We start from the raw sequence: 22,956 nt of genomic DNA, 5'->3' as shown, positions 1-22,956 counted from the left end.
CATGTGAAAAAGAATATTGTCAGATAATGTTGTTGAGGTTTTACCTAATTGGTGTGGGGAGAGTTACTACCACTACATTAGTTTGGGACGATCAAAAACCTTAAAAACAAATAATACTTTTGAAACGATTTATTCGGAGAGAGAGTCATCCTAGGCATTCTAAAACTTATGAATCGATGATGGATCAATTGTGAAGTCCATCAAATTTGTTTCGAACCTTAGAAGGTTTAAGCGGTCGATTTTTTATAGGAATTGAACCAAATAGATTATGGGTTTGCTATTTTAAAATATGTAAATTGTATTTTGAATTAATTGATGGTGATTTTAATTATTTATCGGTTATGTTATTTAAGAGTCTTAAAAAATCCATTCAAACAATTTTTCTCTTCTTAGGAAAAATTAATTAAACTTTAACGTGACTTCGTTGCTAAGCTTGTCCTGATGGTCTCACGCAAACATTAATACTGTTATTAATTTGCAATTCGCCTTTGCTTTGTTTATTCCTTGACAACTTGGGAATTGTCTTTCAGCGGAATCAAAACGGCAAATTCCCTCCAGCCAAGCGAAAATCAATATCTTCATCTGGAACACAACCTCGATTCGCTCCTCTTTGCCTCTCGTTCTAAGTTTTGTCTCCATCCATTTGGCGGGCGTTTTTTGTTGAAATCAACTGCTAGGTTTCGCAGAACCGCCAAGAACAACGACAAATGGATTGGGGTAACGTGACCGCGGAGGATCTAGTCGATGCGCTCCGGGAAGTTGACTGGTCGTCGCCGCCCCGCCCTCTCTCTGAGTTCTTGTCCAGGTTTACCGTTCCTAGATCCTCCGCTACGTGGAACAGCCGCCTCAAATGCAATCTATACTAGTACGTTCCTCTCTCTTCGTTTCTACTTTACAATTCGATCGCGCTATTGGTTTAATCTAATATTTAGTTCTCTCAATATCATATCATTAGAAATACAGTCTTCGTGATTGTGTATTTTCGGTTCGATTATGCAATTTTCTTTCTGCATCGGTTTTTCATTATCGTTTTCATGATCCGTTTGGTTGCCGAAAAAGTGAAAAGTAACTGAGGTTTACTCAATGAGTATATGAATAGAATAGATGCGTATTTTATTAATTCATTTAAGACTAAAAAAGTAAGGTGGAGTGATCTTCAATGAGGATTATTTCATCCAAGGAGGGCCTTTATTTTGTGTTCTTTGTCTTCTTTCTTGGAGAAGTGCTGTGCTAATTACTTAGTTTGCTTCTGCATCGAGAGGGGATCAGGGATCAGATGAGCATGTGTTCATCAACCTATTAGTATTATCTTGAATATTTCCCCCTAAATCAATTTTTTATTATATGTTGAAAAGCGTCATCATCTCTGCCTATTTAAGTATTTAGTTTCTTTTTTGTTTTCCTAGTCTATTTCGACTGAAGACAGGTGATGCAGCACGACACACGCACGCCACGAGCCCAAGCGAAGGGTGGCAATCCACAAAGTCTGAGCAGGCCCACACCAGAGGGAACTGGCAAACCAGCCCAGCCCAAACAACAGCCGCCAAAGCCCAACCGCCACGAGCCCAAGCGAAGGGTGGCAATCCACAAAGTCTGAGCAGGCCCACACCAGAGGGAACTGGCAAACCAGCCCAGCCCAAACAACAGCCGCCAAAGCCCAACCGACACCCATGCGAGCATGGGCCGGCTGTAACCAAGGCCCAGAGGACAAATCCCCCTGAAAACCTTGGCTACGCACGCCACGAGCCCAAGCGAAGGGTGGCAATCCACAAAGTCTGAGCAGGCCCACACCAGAGGGAACTGGCAAACCAGCCTAGCCCAAACAACAGCCGCCAAAGCCCAACCGACACCCATGCGAGCATGGGCCGGCTGTAACCAAGGCCCAGAGGGCAAATCCCCCTGAAAACCTTGGCTACTAGAGTAAGGATTGCTCCTTACTATATACTGCGGTTTGAACCTATTCTTACCCGATGTGGGATTCCGCATCAACAGGGTAGAGTATGCGATGGTGGTGCTAATGGCTATTGCTTCTCCTACCCTTTAGTTTCTTGTTTGTTTCTAGTTTCAGATATACTATCTCGTATGAAGACAAGGGAGAGTAGGGGATTGTTCAATTCCTTGTTTTCTTTGTATCTGCTATTCAAGAGGGGATCAAAGTAATTAATTACTCAATAACTTTTAAATATATACTACTATTTCTTCATTAATAGTTGATTATCTGATAATTTAAGTGTTTTCCAGTTACAGGACCAACTACTTCATTATGATCATTCTCATCCTTGGTGAGTGAAAAGAGCTGCTTTAATATTTAAGCCTTTATTGTATATGTGTTTGCTTGCTTAATGCATACCAGATGTACAGGTTTGGGTTTCCTCAGGAGGCCTCTTGCTATAGTGGCTGCTCTTTTAACAGCTCTCAGCATTGCATTTCTGAATGACAGGTAAGCTTCTTACACCTGCTTTTGCTTCTTACAATAAGAAATGATGGCTTTAGAGTTTTTTCGTGGTTGCTACTGTTTCTTCTCTCACTTATTGTTGCTGAGAAATTTTTTTCTACAGCTTTGCAGGTACTTTCAGTGAGAAGGTTACAAGAACATTGAGGCAGTTTTCTCCACATTTAGCGGCAAAAATGAGGCCTCCTCTTACGTGAGTAACAAATTTTGTTTCTCCCATTCTTTCAAACATCAGCATTTGTTTCTTTATTCTCACTTTCATTATTGACAGGCCTGTCATCCGTGGACGTCCATCAGCGAAAAGAGCAATTTATATATGTGGTCGCTCTCGTTGGGTGTTTGTCCTGATATTTTCTGCTGGTATTCAGAAACTTAGGCAGTTTTATGTTGGGTATTTCAATTTGTGGTTGGAATTAGTATTCAATGTTAATTTTGATTGTTTTTGCTCTTGTTTTGCAGTAAGTTTTTTCCTTTGGTATGTTTCCTGCAGCCTCCTTACTGTTTTGTGGGCACTTGCAATTGGACTACTTGGTAAGTTATGTGCTCGTATTTTTAACTGTATTTCGCATAACATTTCTTATATTTATCTTTTTGATGAATTTCTTTTCTCGTTCTCAGCCATTTTTATCCATGCAAGCTTTAGAACACCTAATCTGAAAGCACGTCTAAACACATTCCGGGAGGAATTTTGAGCAGTTTGGCGTAATTACAGTGAGCTATAAGATTGGCCGAGTCGGAATTTGTAGCATGTCAGTAAATTTTCTCTGTTCATTTTTTTTTTTGGTTTTAAATTTACACCCTGCTTCCATTATTTTCCGTTGATCATCATCAAAGCCTTGTTTTATCGATATGCATGTGAATTTTTTGTCATCATTCTTGCATTTTTTTTTGGTTACTTGAAAGCAAACACAACTTATATTGCTGGCATTGGGAATGTCTATTGGTTCTCAGTATCTCCATTTTTTATTTCGAAATTTCTGTCAAGTTATGCAATGTTTTTTTTTTTTCTTTCTTTTTTACAAGTTACTGAAATCATAGAGTTCTTGGCTCTAATGGTACACAAACAGGGTTTTGACGGGGCATGGATTTGAATCTTGCCTGAAGAAAATATGTTTCTGATGACAACTTTTCTTTTCGCTATCAATTGGTATCTTTAAGGCAGTGGAGTGTGGTTCTCACTTCTCACCATGTGATGGACAATGAAGTATTGAGTGGCTTGGATGAATAATTTAGATTGATATGCGGTTGAAGTTCATTCACTTGTTGATATCTTTTGTCAGGACCTCTTGTTCTGTAAAGAAATTGTGTGTTATAACCCGTACCGGAGAAAGCATTTGTGGGTATGTTAATTTATCCTGAAGTCCACTATCTTGCTCTTGTTTTAATTACTTGCTTGCATGTGTTATTGTGAATGACCTTTTCCAGAGTGTTTGGTATTAGCAATGGGAGCCAGCCCGAGTGCGTGGCATCCTTCCTCTGATACAGTGTTCCCTATCGACTAATAGTTTTGCTGTGTGATATCCCAGTTTTGGATCTCGAAGCAGTTTGAACCGAATCACAGATTTTGTGATGTCAAGGAACTGATTGTAATGCTGTAACGGTAAATAAGTTTGTTTATTACTAATTTCTGCCTACTTCGGGTTTAGAAAATAGAGATGGAAGGAGTGCCACCGCCACGTGTGTATGTGTTCGAATGTCAATAGGGGATGCGTTGAGTTCATGTTTGGTTAACCCGACATCGGTGGAAGATCTTTCACTCTTTAATGGAAAAGAGTGGAATCGATGAAAGTTATCTACTTATCTTTTATATTCTCTTTTGTGTGCCGACTATTCCTCCTTTTTGACGTCTGAGATCAACCCTACAGGCCTTTTCCTTCTTCCTTGAGTTTTATTCTAAGTATCTTTTTCACCAAGTCCCAGCCCAAACTTGCTTTCATTCAATTCAAATTTTATTTTGTGCGAGACATAATTAAGTAATTTATATTTTTCTTTTCTTTTAAGGTTAATTTGCATTCGGATCTGTGTCATAAGATGTAGGGTAAGCAATTCATCTTTCCTGTTTTCTTTTCTACTATTTAATATAGTAGTCCCACAGGAAAAAAGAGAAAAAGGTGGAAGGCAAAGTAAGACTGGCGGAATAAAGTCAAATTATAGCCTTTTTTCCATTGTGTCTGTGAAACCTTGGATTGGAGTCTTTCATTATGAAAGGAGAGTTTCGTGAGGTGTCATGCACCTTTGTATGGATTCTTTGAACAAATGTTTTGTAGACGAAGTCCAACTCACAAAGAAACCCTTATGTACAACCAAAATCTATCAAACGTGAAAGGGTTTAACGTGGCCTTGAATGATTTGTATACGCGGCTTTATAATTATAAAAGGAGTGTTGAAGGATTTCTTGCCTTTCCTAATCGTCTACCGTGGCTGTTAAATTCACAGGCTGGTCCATGCTGTTCTGGTCTCCACGAAGATCATGTGCGGGGCGCACAACTATATATTAGAGTATGTTCCTCTTCCTCTCTCTTGAAAAGTAGTACCATTGATTATGCTGTCTTGATGAGGAAAATAAATAAACCAACCAGTGCGGCCGTTCTAAGAAGATGAGAACTATTGGAGGGAGGGAGAAGCCAGAGGAAGGAGATGGAGCATTACATGAAGTGGGTGCAAGCTTTGGCTACAGCATGGTTTTTCATGTTGTTGTTAGGTCTCATGTGTTGCTGTCTCACCGCCAATCCTCGCCAAAATGGAGATATGACCGGCGGTAGCTGCACTTGTGATGGTGCTTATGCTGGTGTTTGATGATTCTGGTATCATTGGTATGCCTAATTTCAAGTAATTCATTCCATCAAGACAAAATTTTCTTCTTTCTTTTTATTAGACTGTATGAAATTGATTAGTGGGTTTAATTAGTATTTCTCTGCAAGTAATTTTATATTAATGAATTATTCTCTCATTAAATTATTTAAATTATATTGCCCGTTTTCTTTTTCTGTGTATCCGATAAAAATTAGTATTTTTGAATAGGGAAAGCCAAGGCAATGAGGGAGGGGAGTTGTATCAGACGAACCCTTATCGTTTGGGCCATAGAATTCCTATTGCAATTGCAATGGGCTATACTAGTAGCCCTCGGACTCAGTTGAGTTGGGCCTTCTTACTACAATTGCTATGGGCTACTTGTAGTTCTTGGACTGTGTTGGGTTGGGCCAAGCACTAGCTTACCCGGTTCCATGACTCACATGACTTCATGAGTGTATGAGAGAGTTAATCTATTGCAACTGTCTCGGACTTCGTTGGGTTGGGCCATGGAATTCCTACTACAATTGCCATGGGCTACTTCAACTGTGTTGGGTTGGGTCAACCACGGGCCAAGCCCATGACATGAGAGAGTTGTGCAAAAGAACTGGCCCACCTAAGCCTGACTACTCTGTAAAGAACCGTTATGTACTTCAGTCTACTTGCCGATCTATGGGTATGAATATAAAAGTCGGCCATCTACTGCTCTCACTCCATTGCATTATTAGCTTGTGGTTCTGTGTTGGTGGTGGCTGTAATAGTTATATTTCTCTGCAAGCTGTGTGATGGGAAGAAAGAAATAAAGATCGACGTTGAAGGTGGGGAAGTTAAACCTGGTGAGGCAGGTAATTCAGCCAGAACTGGTAAAACCAATGGCAAAGAAGAAGATGGCAGTAGCAGCAGCTGGAGTAGTGGGGGAAATCCAACTTCCCTGCCTTTCGGCATCTAAATAATAATATGCTGCATATAATAAATACATATCATATACCATACAGATCAAATGGTAGCATAAGAATGTCAAAATCAACCAAACTTGAATCCGCCTAAAAAAGAGAGAAGGTTTAATTTCAGTCGATACCTTAAACTAATCAAATCAGCAAAGCAAATTAAATTCACTGCTGCTGGTAAGAATAACAAACCTTGAAAACTACTGATGAAGAGCTCAATATATCAAAATTGCAAGAGGTGATCATACAGAACTGGGTAGGTGTTGGGGGACCATATCTTTCCGTTTAGCTGGACAAGTTGGATGACTATGTACCAAAGCTACGATCTCCTGCATCTCCAAGTCCAGGAATGATGAACCTGAAAATCATCAATTAACATTAGGATGAAAGAAGTATGTTAACACCCTATTCGTACTGTACATATTAATATATTATAGACTGATAATGATTATTAAGCCTTACCCTTTGTCATTGACGGAAGGATCAATGATTCCGGTATATACCTGAAGCCTGGAAGTGAAAAAACCAGAAGACACTAAAGCATACAAGAAAAATATGCCAGTTCCAACAATTAACAATGATATGTGATTGACAAATATGATTACCCAGGAAACTTCTCACTGAGCTTCTGAAGGGCAGGAGGAGCGGCTACAGCAGATATCTGTCATACAGCCAGTTATGTACTTATGTTCATCAGTAGTGTACCGATTAAAGCAATAACTGTAACTGACCAGTGTATGCAAGATCACACAAGTAAAGTAATCATATGCAAGATGTCTGCTTGAAGACTGAGTTTAACATGTTTGAGTGGAAAATTCATACCACTCTAATTTGCTTGTTATCGACCCCACGTTCCTTTACGAGGTCGACTGCTGCCACTATTGTGCCACCTGCACTTATCGACCAAAAACAAGATCAAACTGACACAGACTAGGTACTATTAGTGGGACAACTAGAGCTAGAACTACAAATGCCAGAAAAGGAGGTAATTTAAAAACATCTCATTGCCGCTTCGCACTATTCCACATACACACGTGAATAGCACTAACTGTCCTGAGGTTAACATTGTTGTACATACATCTAAGAAGAGCATAGAGTTGTGCAATAATGCTATGAAAACGCAAGAGAAAAGCATGAATCAAATGCAAGCAAGATTGAGATTTTTCTTTGGATTGGGGAATAGGGGTGGGAAAAATCTTATGCTGTAATGGACATCAAAAGTTGAGCGCAGGAAGTTCTCTTTATCATTTACACAATAAATTTGGATGCGAAAAAAATTATTTTTGAAGTTCATTGTTTGTTGTGACCTTCAATAAGACGAAGAAAAAGACTAGAAACAAATTCTAGAATCTAGAGGTTGAAATGTATCCACATCGGGCGGTGTTAGACGTGTATGTTAAGACAACAATGCATCTTCAGCTAGAAAGAGACAGCCACCTCTGTTTATGGCATTATTGTGGACTTTTTATTTATTCTCTAGATACAAACTTACAAATGGAAGGTGACATATTTCCTCATATGCAAGATTGTACAACAATAAGGCACGTAATGCAGTTAAAATGAGGTATAAGGAGTTGACCATTCAATGACAGAAAATCAACACAAACCACATAAAAGTTGAATCTCCAACCTAATAAAGAATAAATGGAGAACTACCAATTTGAAAGAATAACATCAAAAGTGTTGTCATTTAGAGGAAAAATCTATATATTAGAAGTTGCTATAAATGATATGATACTTTTCGACACTATAGACTATAGACTGCTAATACCTGTTGCCAACATAGGATCCACCAAAATCACTCGAGACTCTTCCAAAAATTTATCAGGTAACCTGCAAATATATTGCAGAATGTAAAAGGGTGTCGCACCAAACTTATGCAAATAGGTTAATGATTCAGTATTAGATGTAACTTAAAATAAACGCCAAAGAGTACAATGAAAAAGAATGGCATAAAGCAGAATACTAGAATTATAGTTTATGTCTAAGAGCGTGTCCTGCTGCAGTAAACTAAAATCATGATTTTACGAGCAATGAGGAAATTCTGACTACTTAGAAGTAAGTGAAACAATTTAAAAGTGCTCAAAGCAAAATTCTTACTTGTTCAAATATACACTCGGCTGAAGAGTCTCCTCATCTCTACTTAATCCTTAATATGCAAAACAAGAAAAATAAACATAAATAACCCATGTCATCACCAGTATGTAATAAAAAACGAAAAGACATGTAACTTTAATTTTAGAGAGAATGACAGACAAAATAGTCAACTTCAAATCTAGTTGAAGCAAGCAAGGAAATTGTAAGGGACGAAATATTTTGCAATTAGCACCAATAACTGCCATTTCAAATATAAGGAACTCTTACTACTCATTCTGTTTCCTTTTCGCGCTACATTAAATTCCTTGGAAGATAGATTTCATGGCGAAATCCTTACCCAGATGGTATGTTCTTGTTGCCGGCAAGATTGATGATGCATTTTCTGCCAAAGCAAGGCCAGCTCTCAAGATTGGAACAACCTGCAAAACTAAAAGATTAGCATAGTCTGACTAAACAAGAACCAATGTAGATATGTATTACAGTAAATGGAAGGATAATTAATTTAATAACTAAGAAGGCGGACCAAAAGTAACTTACATGGAAGTTTTACATACTTGGTATTTAATCATACATGATTTCTATTTTAAAAAAACATTGAAACCATTGACTCACCGCTATAGGCTCCCTAGGATCAATAAATTCAACGGAAGCAACTCCCATTGGTGATTGGATATCTCCTGTGACAGTAGGCTGGTAGTAGCAAAAGCACATAGATGTGAGCACTAACTATCAGTCATAAAATTTAAGCAAAAATTAGATTAATATGATCTTCCAAGGTAATAAAGTTGACATGCTTTCACAGCAAGATGTTGTAGGCAAATAAAAGACCCACCAAAAAGGAAATATTTTAGGTGAAAAGAATGAATATATTTCTTGAGAAGATGGAGAAGCTCACCAGCCAATCCCTTGATGCCTCATAAATCAGCAACCTGCCCAACTCAGCCATTGCATTCCCTATGAGAACATGCATGAGAAACATCATAATATTAGAAATAAATCCTACAAAGCTGCATTTACAAACCACTGATCAAACTTTCAAAATCGTCCTTAAAGTTTTTTAAAGCCTATTTAGGTATTCATAAACTTTAATACGAATGGAAAAGAACAACAAAAATGAAGATATTCATTGTACACAACAGAAACTTACTGCCAGCTGATGCAGCTCGCTTTATTCGGATGCATTTCATCATGATGATTTAGGATCAAAAAAACTGCAGAATATACTTAACTATCATAGTACTAGCACCCTAAAAAACTACCATAGCAGAGCGGTGAAGACACAATATGTAAAACAAGCAAAACACTATCGCACAGCTTTTTGTGCTTCAGCAGGATAAAAGAAACACATAGCATAAACGTATAGCCACAATAATTTCTGATTAATTGGATTTAGTTCCCAATACAAATCCATCTATTTGAATTGCTAAGAAAACAACATTACTATGTAGCAAAATACACATAAAGGTAAAACTTACTAAAAATTGGACAAGGAGTTTGTTCGTTCCTCAAAACTGAAACCCAGTGCTTTATCAATGGATGTGGAGGCACAAACACCTTCAAAAATTGGGGGAAAATAAATTTAATTGATTCGTTTATCAAACCACCCGAACTTAAGCGAACAATCCATGGTATACTCAAAAGAGAGAGATGAAGTGAACTCACAAGCATTCTGTCCTCTGATACGGGTTTATCCTCAGTCACCCTGTGAGACCTCACAGGAACACAGGTACGGCGCCTACTACTCAAACACGAGATCTAATACAGCATAAAAGGACGATAATCGATTAGAATTCGCATATTTACAAATATATAGCAAAAAAAAATCAGATGAAAGAGAGTGTGCGACTGTCCGGGGCTGCTTTCCTTTCTCTATTCTTTTGAAATCATGTTACCTTGTGGGGAAGCAAAGGTGAAGAGCAGGGAAGGAGATGTTTATGTAAGAGAAGAGACGGCCTATAGTTTTGTAGCTGAAATTCGGGCATGAAACGGGGCGTATCGGACGGACATCGGACGGAGAAATAAGCGCGGCAAGCCATGCGTCCGATCCCAATCTCGGCGAACCAGGGAGAGAAGATGGGTTTTAGGTTGGGTACTTGGGTTCACGAGTGGTTGACACACTGTTCGTTGACTTCCTCTCGACATTTTCCAAATTAGGCTCAAATGTCGTGGGCCGTTAAGTGTTCTGATCCCAATCTCAGCAACATGAACCACCTGGTAGTTAAGGTTAGGCGTGGCCCATGGACTTCTCTACTCGACCTTTCTTTCAAATTGGGCTTAAATATCATGGGCTGTTCAAGTGAGCTGATACTCAACCTGGTAGGAAAGGTTCTGTGAGGCCCATGGGCTTTTACTTAACCTGGAGAATACCCTTCCAGTTTTTTACCTTCATAATCATATTACAACTGCGCATTTGCTCCAGAGTTTTTAGCTCTAGACTGCCATTAATTGTTGCCACATATCTTGCTCGACTTGGGGTTGGTGATGCATGGAGCAAAATATCCTGTCAGCAGTTTTGTCTGACTTGTAATCGCATATCGTTGGAGAACACCAACTGATATAATTTTTAAGAAAAGTCCAAATATCATTCATTCAATAAGCCATTTTTCTAGACCTAAGTACATAAGCGACATCATAGAAAAAGAAAATCGCACGGGTTCGATATATCTCGGTAAACTAAAAAATAGACAATATTATTGATTTGAGTGTGTTAGGAATCCCACATCAAAAAAAGATGTGAGGATCCCATTGGGTTTATAATGTCAAGTTCACCTCTTTACAATGAACTTAGCCTTTTTCCTTGGGCTCAAGTACCATTAACTGAGATGGCCCATAGAGAAACAAAGCCGTGTAAGGGGATAATATAGTTAGTTGTATAAAGGGTGTAGATTCTTGACAGAGTGAAGAGTGTGAGTAATACAAATTTGTTTAATACATGCCAGTCTGAAAGTGGATAAAAACAAAGGGGCTTTGAAAAGTTTAAAGCTCAAAATCTGCTTGAAACTGCAGTTGTTATGTGGGAGGAGTATGCAGACACGAATCCAATACCCAAATCCAAAAGTTTTTTGGAAATCATAGGAATGATTGTTCTTCATGAACTGTAACTTCAAATTAAGTGGCTTAGTGTGCATTGTCTGAATACATTTTTTCTCTTGTAGTCTAAACAAATAAATAGAGAACATGGTTATCTCCTCACGTCTCATATTTCACCATCCCACAGTTCTTGGAGGCTTTTATAGGGACTGCAGGTTTCATGGATGGCAAAATCACCCCGAAGAAGCCGTTGCTGCACAACAGAAGGGCAAGAAACAAGTTTAGCTGACATTGTTGGGCCAGTATGATGGTAAAAGCACGAATGCTGGCTATTGGAAGAGCACATACCTGGTGGATATCTGAGAACTTAGAGAAAAGCTCAGGAGGAATACACCAATCAAGTAAGCATACGTTTTCCTTGATCCTAGACTCATTTGTGCTCTTAGGGAGGACACTGTGACCACTCTGAATACCCCAGCGGAGAGCAACTTGAGCCGGTGACTTATTAAGCTTTTCAGCAATCTCAATCAGTACTGGTTCCTTCACAATCTCTCCCTTAATCCAAGATCCTGGTGATCCCAGCGGCGAATATGCCTAACCAGAAACTTGCACATTATATCCTGATGATGAAAATCAAGAACAATGATTGGACTCGAGTTAGTTACTCTACTGACCGAAAGGTGTACGCTGATTGATTTGCAGAAGTTGTGAAGTGCTGGTTGCTGCCAGACAGGGTGACACTCCACTTGATTCACTGCGGGAGGTATTTTTGCGTATGTGAGCAGGTCCTGCAGCTTCTTGGTTGAGAAATTGCTTACCCCAATTGCCCTTGCTTGGCCTGATGCATACAAGCCCTCCATTGCACTCCATGTCTCTGGAAGACACAAGGGAGCCATCATTTCAGGATCCCACCCACTTGAACCGGGTTTCGTTCGAAATGGCCAATGTATCTGCAACACAAGCTCATTATCAATATCCAATAGCATTCAGTGTATATATCTTGTTTCTTTCAGAAATTGAAGTGCAGAAGCATACAAGGTATAAGTCAATGTAGTCTAGCTGCAGATCTTCTAGACTTCTTGTCAGTGCCTTTGATACATCTTCTGGTGCATGGTCACTACACCTGTAAATGTTATAACTCCCTGTGTTAAGACTCAAAGCAAGCAATTATTCTATAATTGATTGATGCAGATTGAAATTTTGGTATAACATGAATCAGGGCAAAAGGGATACCAGAGCTTAGATGTGATGAACATCTCACTTCACTTCACGATACCAGTAGAAAACAATACCTTCAATGCTTCTCCTACCTTCATTACATTAGACATAATTCAGATAATGGAAAATGTGATCAGACCCATCAGAACAAAGAGAGAAAGTTACGTCTTTTTCGTTACCGTATACGCTAGCACTGTCAATATGCCTATAACCAGCCTGCATAATAATCAGAATCACAGGGTTTTTATCACAGATTTCAATTGGAATAAACCCCAGAAACCAGAAAGAAAACAGAAAGATTAAGATTTGTAATCTTAGGAGAAAATGAATTACCTTGACTGCAGCGATCACAGCTTCACCAACGACACCTGGAGGAGCTTTCCAGGTACCAAGGCCGATAGATGGTATCTTAGCACCAGTGTTGAGATCAAAATAGAAAGTTCCATTGCTACAGTCCTTCCTCTCCATATCTTCTACAGATAATTAATAATAAAAAAAACCCTATTGAATTCAGTTTGTGTACGTTGATCGATAAGAAATCAATAAGAACAACGAAGAAGAAAAAGAAAAAAGAAAAGCAGACCTTTTAAAATTCCTGTGTTGAGACGAACTGTTGGAGCCAATTCAGTAATCAGAATCTGTTTCAGTTCTTGCCTGAAATCTCTAATGGAAAAGTTCAAAGTGTGGGAGATAAATTTGGCAGAAGTTTATGCCACCAAAAATGGATCGATTGCTACCAAAATAGCATTAATATATACATTGATTGCTTAAAAATGTACCTTTTGTATAAATATTTAAATACCATAAGAGAATAAATGAATATTTATTTCCTTTATTATTGTGATTTTCTCAACCTGTGTAAAGATATATCTTGAACAGCTCATATCAATTAACTTCTAACAGATATCAATCGATATCAGGGCTTATAAGGGAAAAACACAGGTGTCCAGGATAGAAAAAGCTTTTGACGTGAGCCAAACTGGTATAAGATAAAGGAGGAAAACAAAGTTAATAGAGATAAAAGTAATTGATATCCGAAAGATACTACTTTTGACTAGAACAAGAAACATGTCCAACACTTTATTGTTTAACCGAGTACAAGTTTACCTTTTGAACATCTGATATTCTACCCTACGGGAATTGAAGTTTCTCACTATCTAACACATCACTGCTTCTAAAAGACATCAAGCTTTGTCAAGCATAATTCTTACGAATTCAAGGGTTTCATCTTCTCATAGCTCGTACAAGTTCAAAAGCTAATAACAGCACAAGAAAAGTTGGAAAATTCAGTAGAATAATCTGACTTCAAGTTTCCAACATAATCACAACAGAGGTATACTAATGTCTAGCCACCCAAATCACTTTTCAATGATATTCTTGAGGTTTTTCAACCACTGCGAATACTCGCTCACTGTCATCTTTATTCTGCATGTAAGAAAAGTAAAAAACAAGTAGTAGTTGGTTGTGCTGGGGTTGATCCCTCTGACCTCAAGATACCTGTGTAAACTCTTCTGCAATTGCTCATCCAAATCACTGCATTGGGGGAGGAGTTCATTTCGGTAAATGAAAGAAACATAAGAAAACGAAAGAGGGATTTTATTGCCTATTTCAAATGCTCAATGGTCTACTAATGTTCCAATTATCACAGAGACATGTATCCTCCAACATATGTTTAATAAGCATAAACTCAAAATCACTGAACTTTCGAAATCACTGGGATCAAACAAGTTGAATAAATGACTCTAATGCTCTTAGCTTCCAAAATTTGCTCAAAGCTCTCCATCCCATAGTTCTTCAACTGTCTTGTACTCGCCAAGGGTCTCATGGACAAATCCAGTACCTTTAATTAGCCTCTCCTGCAAGATTATAAACCACGAAATCAATCATCTGAACCGATCCAATGCCTTTTGCGTAAAAGAGACAGATTCTAGTTCTCTAAGCTTAAGATAGGAAAATCAGAATTCAGAACTAAAATGTTTATATAAACGGAGCTACATTGACTCCATTTCAGTTATAACAAGTTTGTATATAACAACTCATATAACACCACAAAATACATGGTAGAAACACGTGATATTCATATCAGTTGCTGCACAGTTAAAAGCAAGCAGTGTAAAGTAAAAGAAAATCAAAATCAAATATACCACATGCCTGCTTAATTTCAGAAAATTTTGAGAACAAGTCTTCAGGTATGGACCAGTCAAAAACATCGAAGTTCTCCTTAATCCTTCCCTCATTTGTGCTCTTTGGCAACACACTATGACCCATTTGCAGTCCCCAACGAAGAGCCACCTGTGCTGGGGACTTGCCTAATTTCTCTGCAACAGTACTAAGGACTGGATTTTTCAGAACATCACCCTTAATACTTCCCGTGCCTGGAGAACCCAATGGTGAATATCCCTGAAAGTATTTACGCAAATTATGTTCTATTAGAATCCTGTCCCTGTAGCTAAAGCATACTCAAATACCTATCACGAAGCATAAGTGGCTCAATATTTGCATACTCACAGATAGGTGAATTCCCTTGGCTTTACAGAAATCATGCAACTTCGGTTGCTGCCATTGCGGGTGCAACTCCACCTGGTTAACAGCTGGTGGCACACGCGCTACTTTTAAGAGATCTTCAAGCTTCTTTGTAGAGAAATTACTAACACCAATAGCTCGAGCCTTGCCAGAATCATGGAGTGCCTCCATTGCTCCCCATGTGCTGGGTATGTCACTCTTGGAAAAGTTTTCAGGCTTAAATCCAACCGACCCCCTTTTGAAACTGACTGGCCAGTGGATCTGCAGGGGGAAAAGGAAGAAAGAATGGATACCACACAGTCAAAAAGGAAAAAACTCAATTAACTTGGGCATAAACAAAATCAACTTTGAAGGAATAAAGCATGGGAGGAGCTCAAATATTATATACTAATATACATACGAGATACAGATCGAGATAGTCAAGCTGCAAGTCTCCCAAAGTTCTATCTAAAGCCTTTGGTACATCTTCTGGAGCATGATCCACACACCTGAAAATTGAAATAGATTATACTCTACATAAGCTAGAGATAGGACAAAGATTTTGAGGAAAAGAAACTTGTTCCCTGCAACTATCAACACATTCAGGTTGCAGTTAACTTGAATTTTGGCAGATTCTTCTATTATGTCAAATGGTTCAAGTCTTCTAGATTATCTGGCCATGCATAGATACAAAACCCAATTGTAGAGGGAAAAAAAAAGAGTAGAAGAAAAACCAGAGTTTGGAGGTGATCCATAAATCCTCACGCTTCACAAGACCATCATTAAACAGCTTCTTAAGAGCGTGACCAATCTGCATAAAACAGAAAATGCTTCCAGAAATGAAAAATTCAATTCTGAAAAACGAAGGCATGGAAATTAGGTGTAAAAATTCTAGCTCTATTGGTCTATAGATAAATCCTTGGCCAGGATTGCCTCCTTGGATTAAATTATTCATCAACCACACTATTAAAGCTGTTTCATTGCCATCAATTAAGTTCTTTGCAACTATCAAATTCAGATTAAGAACATAACTTCATGAATAACTTTCTTCAAAACTTGATTTTGTCTTTCACAAACAGTACTCTCAACATCAAAGGGAAACTCAAATTGGCAAAGCATGGAATCAATCATAAGCGACTTATCGAATATTACTACTGTCATAAAGCCTAATCAAAATCATTACCTCCTTCTCGTTGGCATATGCTGAAGCACAATCAATGTGGCGGTATCCCAACTGCACGCTCAAGCAGAAGAGTCGATTAAGATCCGATATTATGAAATCAAAGCAGAGAAAAAAGAAATCAGAAGTTCCAGTCATCACTCTTTATGTAATCGTACCTTAATCGCAGCGGTGACTGCGTTGCCAACGACGCCAGGATCAGCCTGCCATGTTCCTAACCCAACTGAAGGAATCTTAGCACCGGTGTTCAACTCAAAGAACCGAATCGCCTTCGCCATTTCGCACCAAAAAAACCTTCGCCTCCTCTTCTTCACAACTTGGTTTTGTCCCTATTTGTAGACAAAAAGAGATGGAACAAACAATGCCAGTGATTATTAATTTATATACTGCAGAGATCGAGCACAAGAAGGTACGGCACCATGATAAGAACACGCACGCACCGTTGCCGACCAGTTCTTGACCAGTCGGCTCATAAATAAAACCAGAACCTTCTTGAAAACCTGGCAATGGCTGAGATATGTGCTGACGTCAAACAGTCCACACGAGTTGGTTTTGCTAATGCGACAAAAGATCGTTTTCACTCTTTGATTTGTAACGTTAAATAAAATAGTTTTTGGCCATGCATAAAGAGAATACATTTATTTATCTTACTCTCTAATTTTTAAAATTTTAAATTTATAAAAGAATAAAACTTAAAATAATTGTGAGCAGTTGAACTGTCTTTGTTGGTGTATTTTAAAAAATAAAGAATATATGTTAGTGTAATCAATTACTTTATTCACTACCATAATTAGATTTGTTAAAAATAACCTCTCAAATTTAGTGAGAAACTTAAAATCCTTGTTGAATAAGATATGGAATAAATGTCATTTAATAAAATAATAATAATGGGTTGTTGTGATGTGATTGAATATGGATCTAAACCCATTAACTACACACGACAATAATATACCCACGAGAAGAAATTACTATGTATCAAAAAATAATTGATTTGTTATTTGTGATTTTTGCTATGTATCCAATCCATGATTTTCCGAAAGAATTAAACTCTCTCATAACCTTTTAGTTTAAAAAATAATCTCCGAATTTTAGATTGTACTTGGTTGGAGTATATATATTTGGATTAGGAATATAGGATTGGTTTTGACTAGTCAAATGGAGGTAATGAGCGTACGCTTGCCAACTGTCAGCGAGTGAATATGCTGCCACCATGTCATATGTTTGCCTTCCAAAATTGGCTTTTTTGTTTTTTATGGGTGGTTTGGTTTGTTTAGGTGCTTCATGACGTGGCATGCGGCAGATTCTGCATTTGTTTGAAAATACGTACAAAAAGAAGATAAAGACCTTTCGTAGAGCTTCGCTAACAACTGAGTGGCCGGCCTCAACTGATCAGTGGTTGCCTTTTCTGGCATCTTTTAACTTTTTTACGGGTCGGTTAGTAGATACCGTGCAAGGGATATTCTTTGGTGCTATTTTGAGGAGGGGATGGATTACCGCATTTTTATTTTGTAAAAAACTTTAAAGATAGATGAACTCAACACAAGACGAGTACTTGCTAGGGATGACAACGGGGCGGGGGAAGATCATGGTCGACCCTCACCCCACACCTCCAGGTGGTGCCCCGCGTCCCGTACTTATTTAACATCTTTGAAAATTACAAAATTAAATTACGCATCTTAGGATTCCAACAAAATTAAATTACGCACTTATTCAACATCTTTGAAAATTATAAAATTAAATTACGCATCTTAGGATTCCAACAAAATTAAATTACGCACTTATTCAACATCTTTGAATCTTAGGATTCCAACCTGAGACTCCTAGGTGGAAGAGTAATAAATTAACCAACAAACCAAAGCTACTTTCATGTTATACTTGTCAACTAATTAAATTATTATCTTTACATACCACCTATTATATTTTTAACACCATTAAATAATTTTAGTTTTACTTAATGGTATTGATTTTAAATTTTATATTATACACATCTATAATTTTAAATTGTTTAATTTTATACTTTATTTGATAAAATCTTAGGGTCTTAAGATTTTATCAACATTAATGAGTAGAGGGTCATATTATGGCTTTAGGGTTTAGTGCTTAGCTTTAGGGTTCAAGGCCTTTAGGGTTTAGGAATTTAAGGTCTTTAGGGTTTTGGGGTTAGGGTTTAAAGCCTTTAGGGTTTAGAGGTTTAGGGTCTTTAGGGTTTGGGGTTTAGGACCTTTAGGGTTTTGGAGATTAGGGTTTAGGGTTTAGGGCTTTTCGACACTATAGACTATAGACTGCTAATACCTGTTGCCAACATTGGATCCACCAAAATCACTCGAGACTCTTCCAAAAATGTATCAGGTAACCTGCAAATATATTGCAGAATGTAAAAGGGTGTCGCACCAAACTTATGCAAATAGGTTAATAATTCAGTATTAGATGTAACTTAAAATAAACGCCAAAGAGTACAATGAAAAAGAATGGCATAAAGCAGAATACTAGAATTAACAGACAATTAGCACTAAGAGCACTTTGGACAACTTAATTGTAAAAAGGTCATGGGCCTTTTTAAAATTGTAAAAATGTGCAATTTAAGGGTAATTTGGTCATCTAGTTTAAGACATTTTTTTATTTATACCTACAGTACCCTCCTCTCCTCTCCTCTCCTCTCCTCTCCTCTTCGTCTTCTCCTTCTCTTCTCTCCTCTCTTCTTCTTCTTCTTCTTCTTCTTCTTCTTCTTCTCTCCTCTCAAATTCCATTGGGCTTTTATGAAGCTTTGTCATTGATACTGTCACAAGAACCATCTTATCCATCACAATTCCTACTTTGTACAACAAGTATGAAGAACACATCGATAAATATTACGATATGATTCATAGGAAATTTTTTCAGCACTATAAAATACAGAGAGTGAGAACTGATGAGGTGATCCTCATCAAATTGATTGGAATGACTCTTGTTTGGTTTTGTTTTCTATTTTTTTTCTTGTATAATAAGCAGAAGAAAATTTAGGAAAATTGATACTATACAGCTGCAGAGATGTATCACTATAGTATCACCAACACCAAAAATCCACTAAAAAGATACAATTGAACTAGTATGCATACTTCCTCTTCCTAATTATTTTTCCTTTCTTGATTTTCTTTTCTTGACTTGTACATCTCTTGCTTGTTGTGGAAAAACATTTACAACTGCATAGATGTATCACTATAGTATCAACACAAAAAAAACCACTAAAATGATATAATTGAACCAGAAAGACATGTAATGCAATCAAATTTACATTCTAACATTTGTCTCATCATTTTATAAGGAAAAGATATAAATTGAACACTAAATTGGACCTTTTGATTAAAAATATCACTATTGTATCGCAGTTCGTGGAGAGAGAATCAAATTTGAGGTTATTAAAAATCCACGAAAATGATACAATTGATCCAGAAAGACAAGTAATGCAATCAAATTTACATTCTAACATTTGTATCATCATTTTATGAGGAAAAAATATAAATTGAACACTAAATTGGACATTCTGATTAAAAGTATCACTATTGTATCGCAGTTCGTAGAAAGAGAAAATCAAATTTGAGGTTATTAAAAATCCACTAAAATGATACAATTGATCCAGAAAGACATGTAATGCAATCAAATTTACATTCCAACATTTGTATCATCATTTTATGAGGAAAAGATATAAACTGAACACTATGCTGGATTTTCTATTTAAAAGTATCACCATTGTATCGCAGTTCGTGGAGAGAGAAAATCAAATTTGAGGTTATTTTGGTAAAAGCTGGTCCCAGTGTACTTTTTTAAAAGGATGTTTTAATGGTTGCACATTTTTACAATTAAGTACAATCTAGTGTACCGGCTTACAAAAATCCCAAGAATTAAAGTTTATGTCTAAGAGCGTGTCCTGCTGCAGTAAACTAAAATCATGATTTTACAAGCAATGAGGAAATTCTGACTACTTATAAGTAAGTGAAACAATTTAAAAGTGCTCAAAGCAAAATTCTTACTTGTTCAAATATACACTCGGCTGAAGAGTCTCCTCATCTCTACTTAATCCTTAATATGCAAAACAAGAAAAATAAACATAAATAACCCATGTCATCACCAGTATGAAATAAAAAACGAAAAGACATGTAACTTTAATTTTAGAAAGAATGACAGACAAAATAGTCAACTTCAAATGTAGTTGCAAGCAAAGAAATTGTAAGGGGACGAAACATTTTCCAATTAGCACCAATAACTGCTATTTCAAATATAAGGAATTCTTACTACTCATTCTGTTTCCTTTTCGCACTACATTAAATTCCTTGGAAGATAGATTTCATGGCGAAATCCTTACCCAGATGGTATGTTCTTGTTGCTGGCAAGACTGATGATGCATTTTCTGCCAAAGCAAGGCCAGCTCTCAAGATTGGAACAACCTGCAAAACTAAAAGATTAGCATAGTCTGACTAAACAAGAACCAATGTAGATATGTATTACAGTAAATGGAAGGATAATTAATTTAATAACTAAGAAGGCGGACCAAAAGTAACTTACATGGAAGTTTTACATACTTGGTATTTAATCATACATGATTTCTATTTTAAAAAAACATTGAAACCATTGACTCACCGCTATAGGCTCCCTAGGATCAATAAATTCAACGGAAGCAACTCCCATTGGTGATTGGATATCTCCTGTGACAGTAGGCTGGTAGTAGCAAAAGCACATAGATGTGAGCACTAACTATCAGTCATAAAATTTAAGCAAAAATTAGATTAATATGATCTTCCAAGGTAATAAAGTTGGCATGCTTTCAAAGCAGGATGTTGTAGGCAATTAAAAGACCCACCAAAAAGGAAATATTTTAGGTGAAAAGAATGAATATCTTTCTTGAGAAGATGGAGAAGCTCACCAGCCAATCCCTTGATGCCTCATAAATAAGCAACCTGCCCAACTCAGCCATTGCATTCCCTATGAGAACATGCATGAGAAACATCATAATATTAGAAATAAATCCTACAAAGTTGCATTTACAAACCACTGATCAAACTATCAAAATCGTCCTTAAAGTTTTTTAAAGCCTATTTAAGTATTCATAAACTTTAATACGAATGGAAAAGAACAACAAAAATGAAGATATTCATTGTACACAACAGAAACTTACTGCCAGCTGATGCAGCTCGCTTTATTCGGATGCATTTCATCATAATGATTTAGGATCAAAAAAACGGCAGAATATACTTAACTATCATAGTACTAGCACCCTAAAAAACTACCATAGCAGAGCGGTGAAGACACAATATGTAAAACAAGCAAAACACTATCGCACAGCTTTTTGTGCTTCAGCAGGATAAAAGAAACACATAGCATAAACGTATAGCCACAATAATTTCTGATTAATTGGATTTAGTTCCCAATACAAATCCATCTATTTGAATTGCTAAGAAAACAACATTACTATGTAGCAAAATACACATAAAGGTAAAACTTACTAAAAATTGGACAAGGAGTTTGTTCGTTCCTCAAAACTGAAACCCAGTGCTTTATCAATGGATGTGGAGGCACAAACACCTTCAAAAATTGGGGGAAAATAAATTTAATTGATTCGTTTATCAAACCACCCGAACTTAAGCGAACAATCCATGGTATACTCAAAAGAGAGAGATGAAGTGAACTCACAAGCATTCTGTCCTCTGAAACGGGTTTATCCTCAGTCACCCTGTGAGACCTCACAGGAACACAGGTACGGCGCCTACTACTCAAACACGAGATCTAATACAACATAAAAGGACGATAATCGATTAGGATTCGCATATTTACAAATATATAGCAAAAAAAATCAGATGAAAGAGAGTGTGCGACTGTCCGGGGCTGCTTTTCTTTCTCTATTCTTTTTCCTTTTGAAATCATGTTACCTTTTGGGGAAGCAAAGGTGAAGAGGAGGGAAGGAGATGTTTATGTAAGAGAAGAGACGGCCTAGGATTTTGTAGCTGAAATTCGGGCATGAAACGGGGCGTATCGGACGGAGAAATAAGCGCGGCAAGCCATGCGTCCGATCCCAATCTCGGCGAACCAGGGAGAGAAGATGGGTTTAGGTTGGTGTTCGGTGACTTCCCCTCGACATTTGCCAAATTGGGCTCAAATGTCGTGGCCGTTAAGTGTTCTGATCCCAAGCACACCAACATGAACAACCGGGTAGTTAAGGTTCGGTGTGGCCCATGGACTTACTCGACCTTTTTTTTCTAATTGGGCTTAAATATCATGGGCTGTTCAAGTGAGCTGATACTCAACCTGGTAGTTAAGGTTCGGTGAGGCCTATGGGCTTTTACTTAACCTGGAGAATACAGTCAATACTCAATACACCCTTCCACTTTTTTACCTTCATAATCATACTACAACTGCACATTTGCTCCTGATTTTTTAGCTCTAGACTGCCGTTAATTGTTGCCCCATATCTTGCTTGACTTGGAGTTGGTGATGCATGGGGCAAAATATCATCTCAACAGTATTGTAGACTTGTAATCGCACATCGTTGGAGAACACCAAGTGATAAATTTTTAAAAATTTTCAAGTATCATTCATTCAACAAAGGTCTTTTTTGGGCGAACTACATAGGCAACAGCTTAGAAGAAGAAAGTCCTGCGGGTTCGATGTATCTCGATAAAAGCAAAACAGACAATATTATTAATTTGAGTGTGTTAGGAATCTCACATCGAAAAGATATGAGAATCTCATTGGGTTTATAAGAGCAAGTT

The 22,956-nt window shown here is 37.4% G+C and overlaps 3 protein-coding genes and 2 pseudogenes across 11 annotated transcripts; 1 reads left to right on the top strand and 4 right to left on the bottom strand.

Annotated features, from left to right (window-relative positions):
- The first annotated feature begins 449 nt into the window (after positions 1-449).
- LOC120012001 (PRA1 family protein A1-like) lies at positions 450-5,305 on the top strand. Of its 7 annotated transcripts, none has more exons than XM_038863219.1 (10): positions 457-865; positions 2,242-2,282; positions 2,362-2,440; positions 2,559-2,645; positions 2,724-2,812; positions 2,912-2,983; positions 3,071-3,201; positions 3,520-3,792; positions 4,889-4,951; positions 5,032-5,305. In XM_038863219.1, exons 1-7 carry the CDS (start codon positions 708-710, stop codon positions 3,142-3,144), a joined length of 600 nt encoding a protein of 199 aa, XP_038719147.1. In that variant the 5' UTR covers positions 457-707; the 3' UTR covers positions 3,145-3,201; positions 3,520-3,792; positions 4,889-4,951; positions 5,032-5,305. The 7 variants fall into 7 exon arrangements, with proteins under 7 accessions (XP_038719150.1, XP_038719149.1, XP_038719148.1 ...); XM_038863218.1 differs by adding an exon at positions 3,979-4,052 and having other exon boundaries at positions 4,889-5,305; XM_038863221.1 differs by having other exon boundaries at positions 455-865; positions 3,733-3,792; positions 4,889-5,305.
- Positions 5,306-6,025: 720 nt separating this feature from the next.
- Positions 6,026-10,369, bottom strand: LOC120013276 (uracil phosphoribosyltransferase). 3 transcript variants are annotated; one of them, XR_005471387.1, is made up of 13 exons: positions 10,179-10,369; positions 9,949-10,041; positions 9,762-9,840; positions 9,182-9,240; positions 8,899-8,976; positions 8,624-8,705; positions 8,290-8,338; positions 7,961-8,022; positions 7,012-7,079; positions 6,795-6,850; positions 6,652-6,699; positions 6,382-6,547; positions 6,026-6,202 (listed from the first exon to the last, which is right to left on the bottom strand). XR_005471387.1 is itself a non-coding variant. In XM_038865030.1 (12 exons), the coding sequence occupies exons 1-12, from the start codon at positions 10,320-10,322 to the stop codon at positions 6,496-6,498; spliced, it is 870 nt and encodes a 289-aa protein (XP_038720958.1). In that variant the 5' UTR covers positions 10,323-10,369; the 3' UTR covers positions 6,210-6,495. The 3 variants fall into 3 exon arrangements, 1 of the variants encoding a protein (XP_038720958.1); XR_005471386.1 differs by having other exon boundaries at positions 6,170-6,285; XM_038865030.1 differs by lacking the exon at positions 6,026-6,202 and having other exon boundaries at positions 6,210-6,547.
- A 959-nt stretch (positions 10,370-11,328) lies between these two features.
- Positions 11,329-13,192, bottom strand: LOC120013277 (annotated as a pseudogene).
- Positions 13,193-14,111: 919 nt separating this feature from the next.
- LOC120013274 (NADPH-dependent aldo-keto reductase, chloroplastic-like) lies at positions 14,112-16,646 on the bottom strand. Its single transcript, XM_038865029.1, has 7 exons — positions 16,375-16,646; positions 16,220-16,270; positions 15,771-15,847; positions 15,458-15,545; positions 15,043-15,318; positions 14,686-14,934; positions 14,112-14,390 (listed from the first exon to the last, which is right to left on the bottom strand). Exons 1-7 carry the CDS (start codon positions 16,492-16,494, stop codon positions 14,304-14,306), a joined length of 948 nt encoding a protein of 315 aa, XP_038720957.1. The 5' UTR covers positions 16,495-16,646; the 3' UTR covers positions 14,112-14,303.
- Positions 16,647-18,461: 1,815 nt separating this feature from the next.
- LOC120013826 lies at positions 18,462-22,354 on the bottom strand (annotated as a pseudogene).
- Positions 22,355-22,956: the final 602 nt, after the last annotated feature.

Source organism: Tripterygium wilfordii, chromosome 13 (assembly GCF_013401445.1).
Source record: "Tripterygium wilfordii isolate XIE 37 chromosome 13, ASM1340144v1, whole genome shotgun sequence".
Lineage (NCBI taxonomy): Eukaryota > Viridiplantae > Streptophyta > Magnoliopsida > Celastrales > Celastraceae > Tripterygium > Tripterygium wilfordii.
This window is presented reverse-complemented; position numbering and strand designations above follow the sequence as displayed.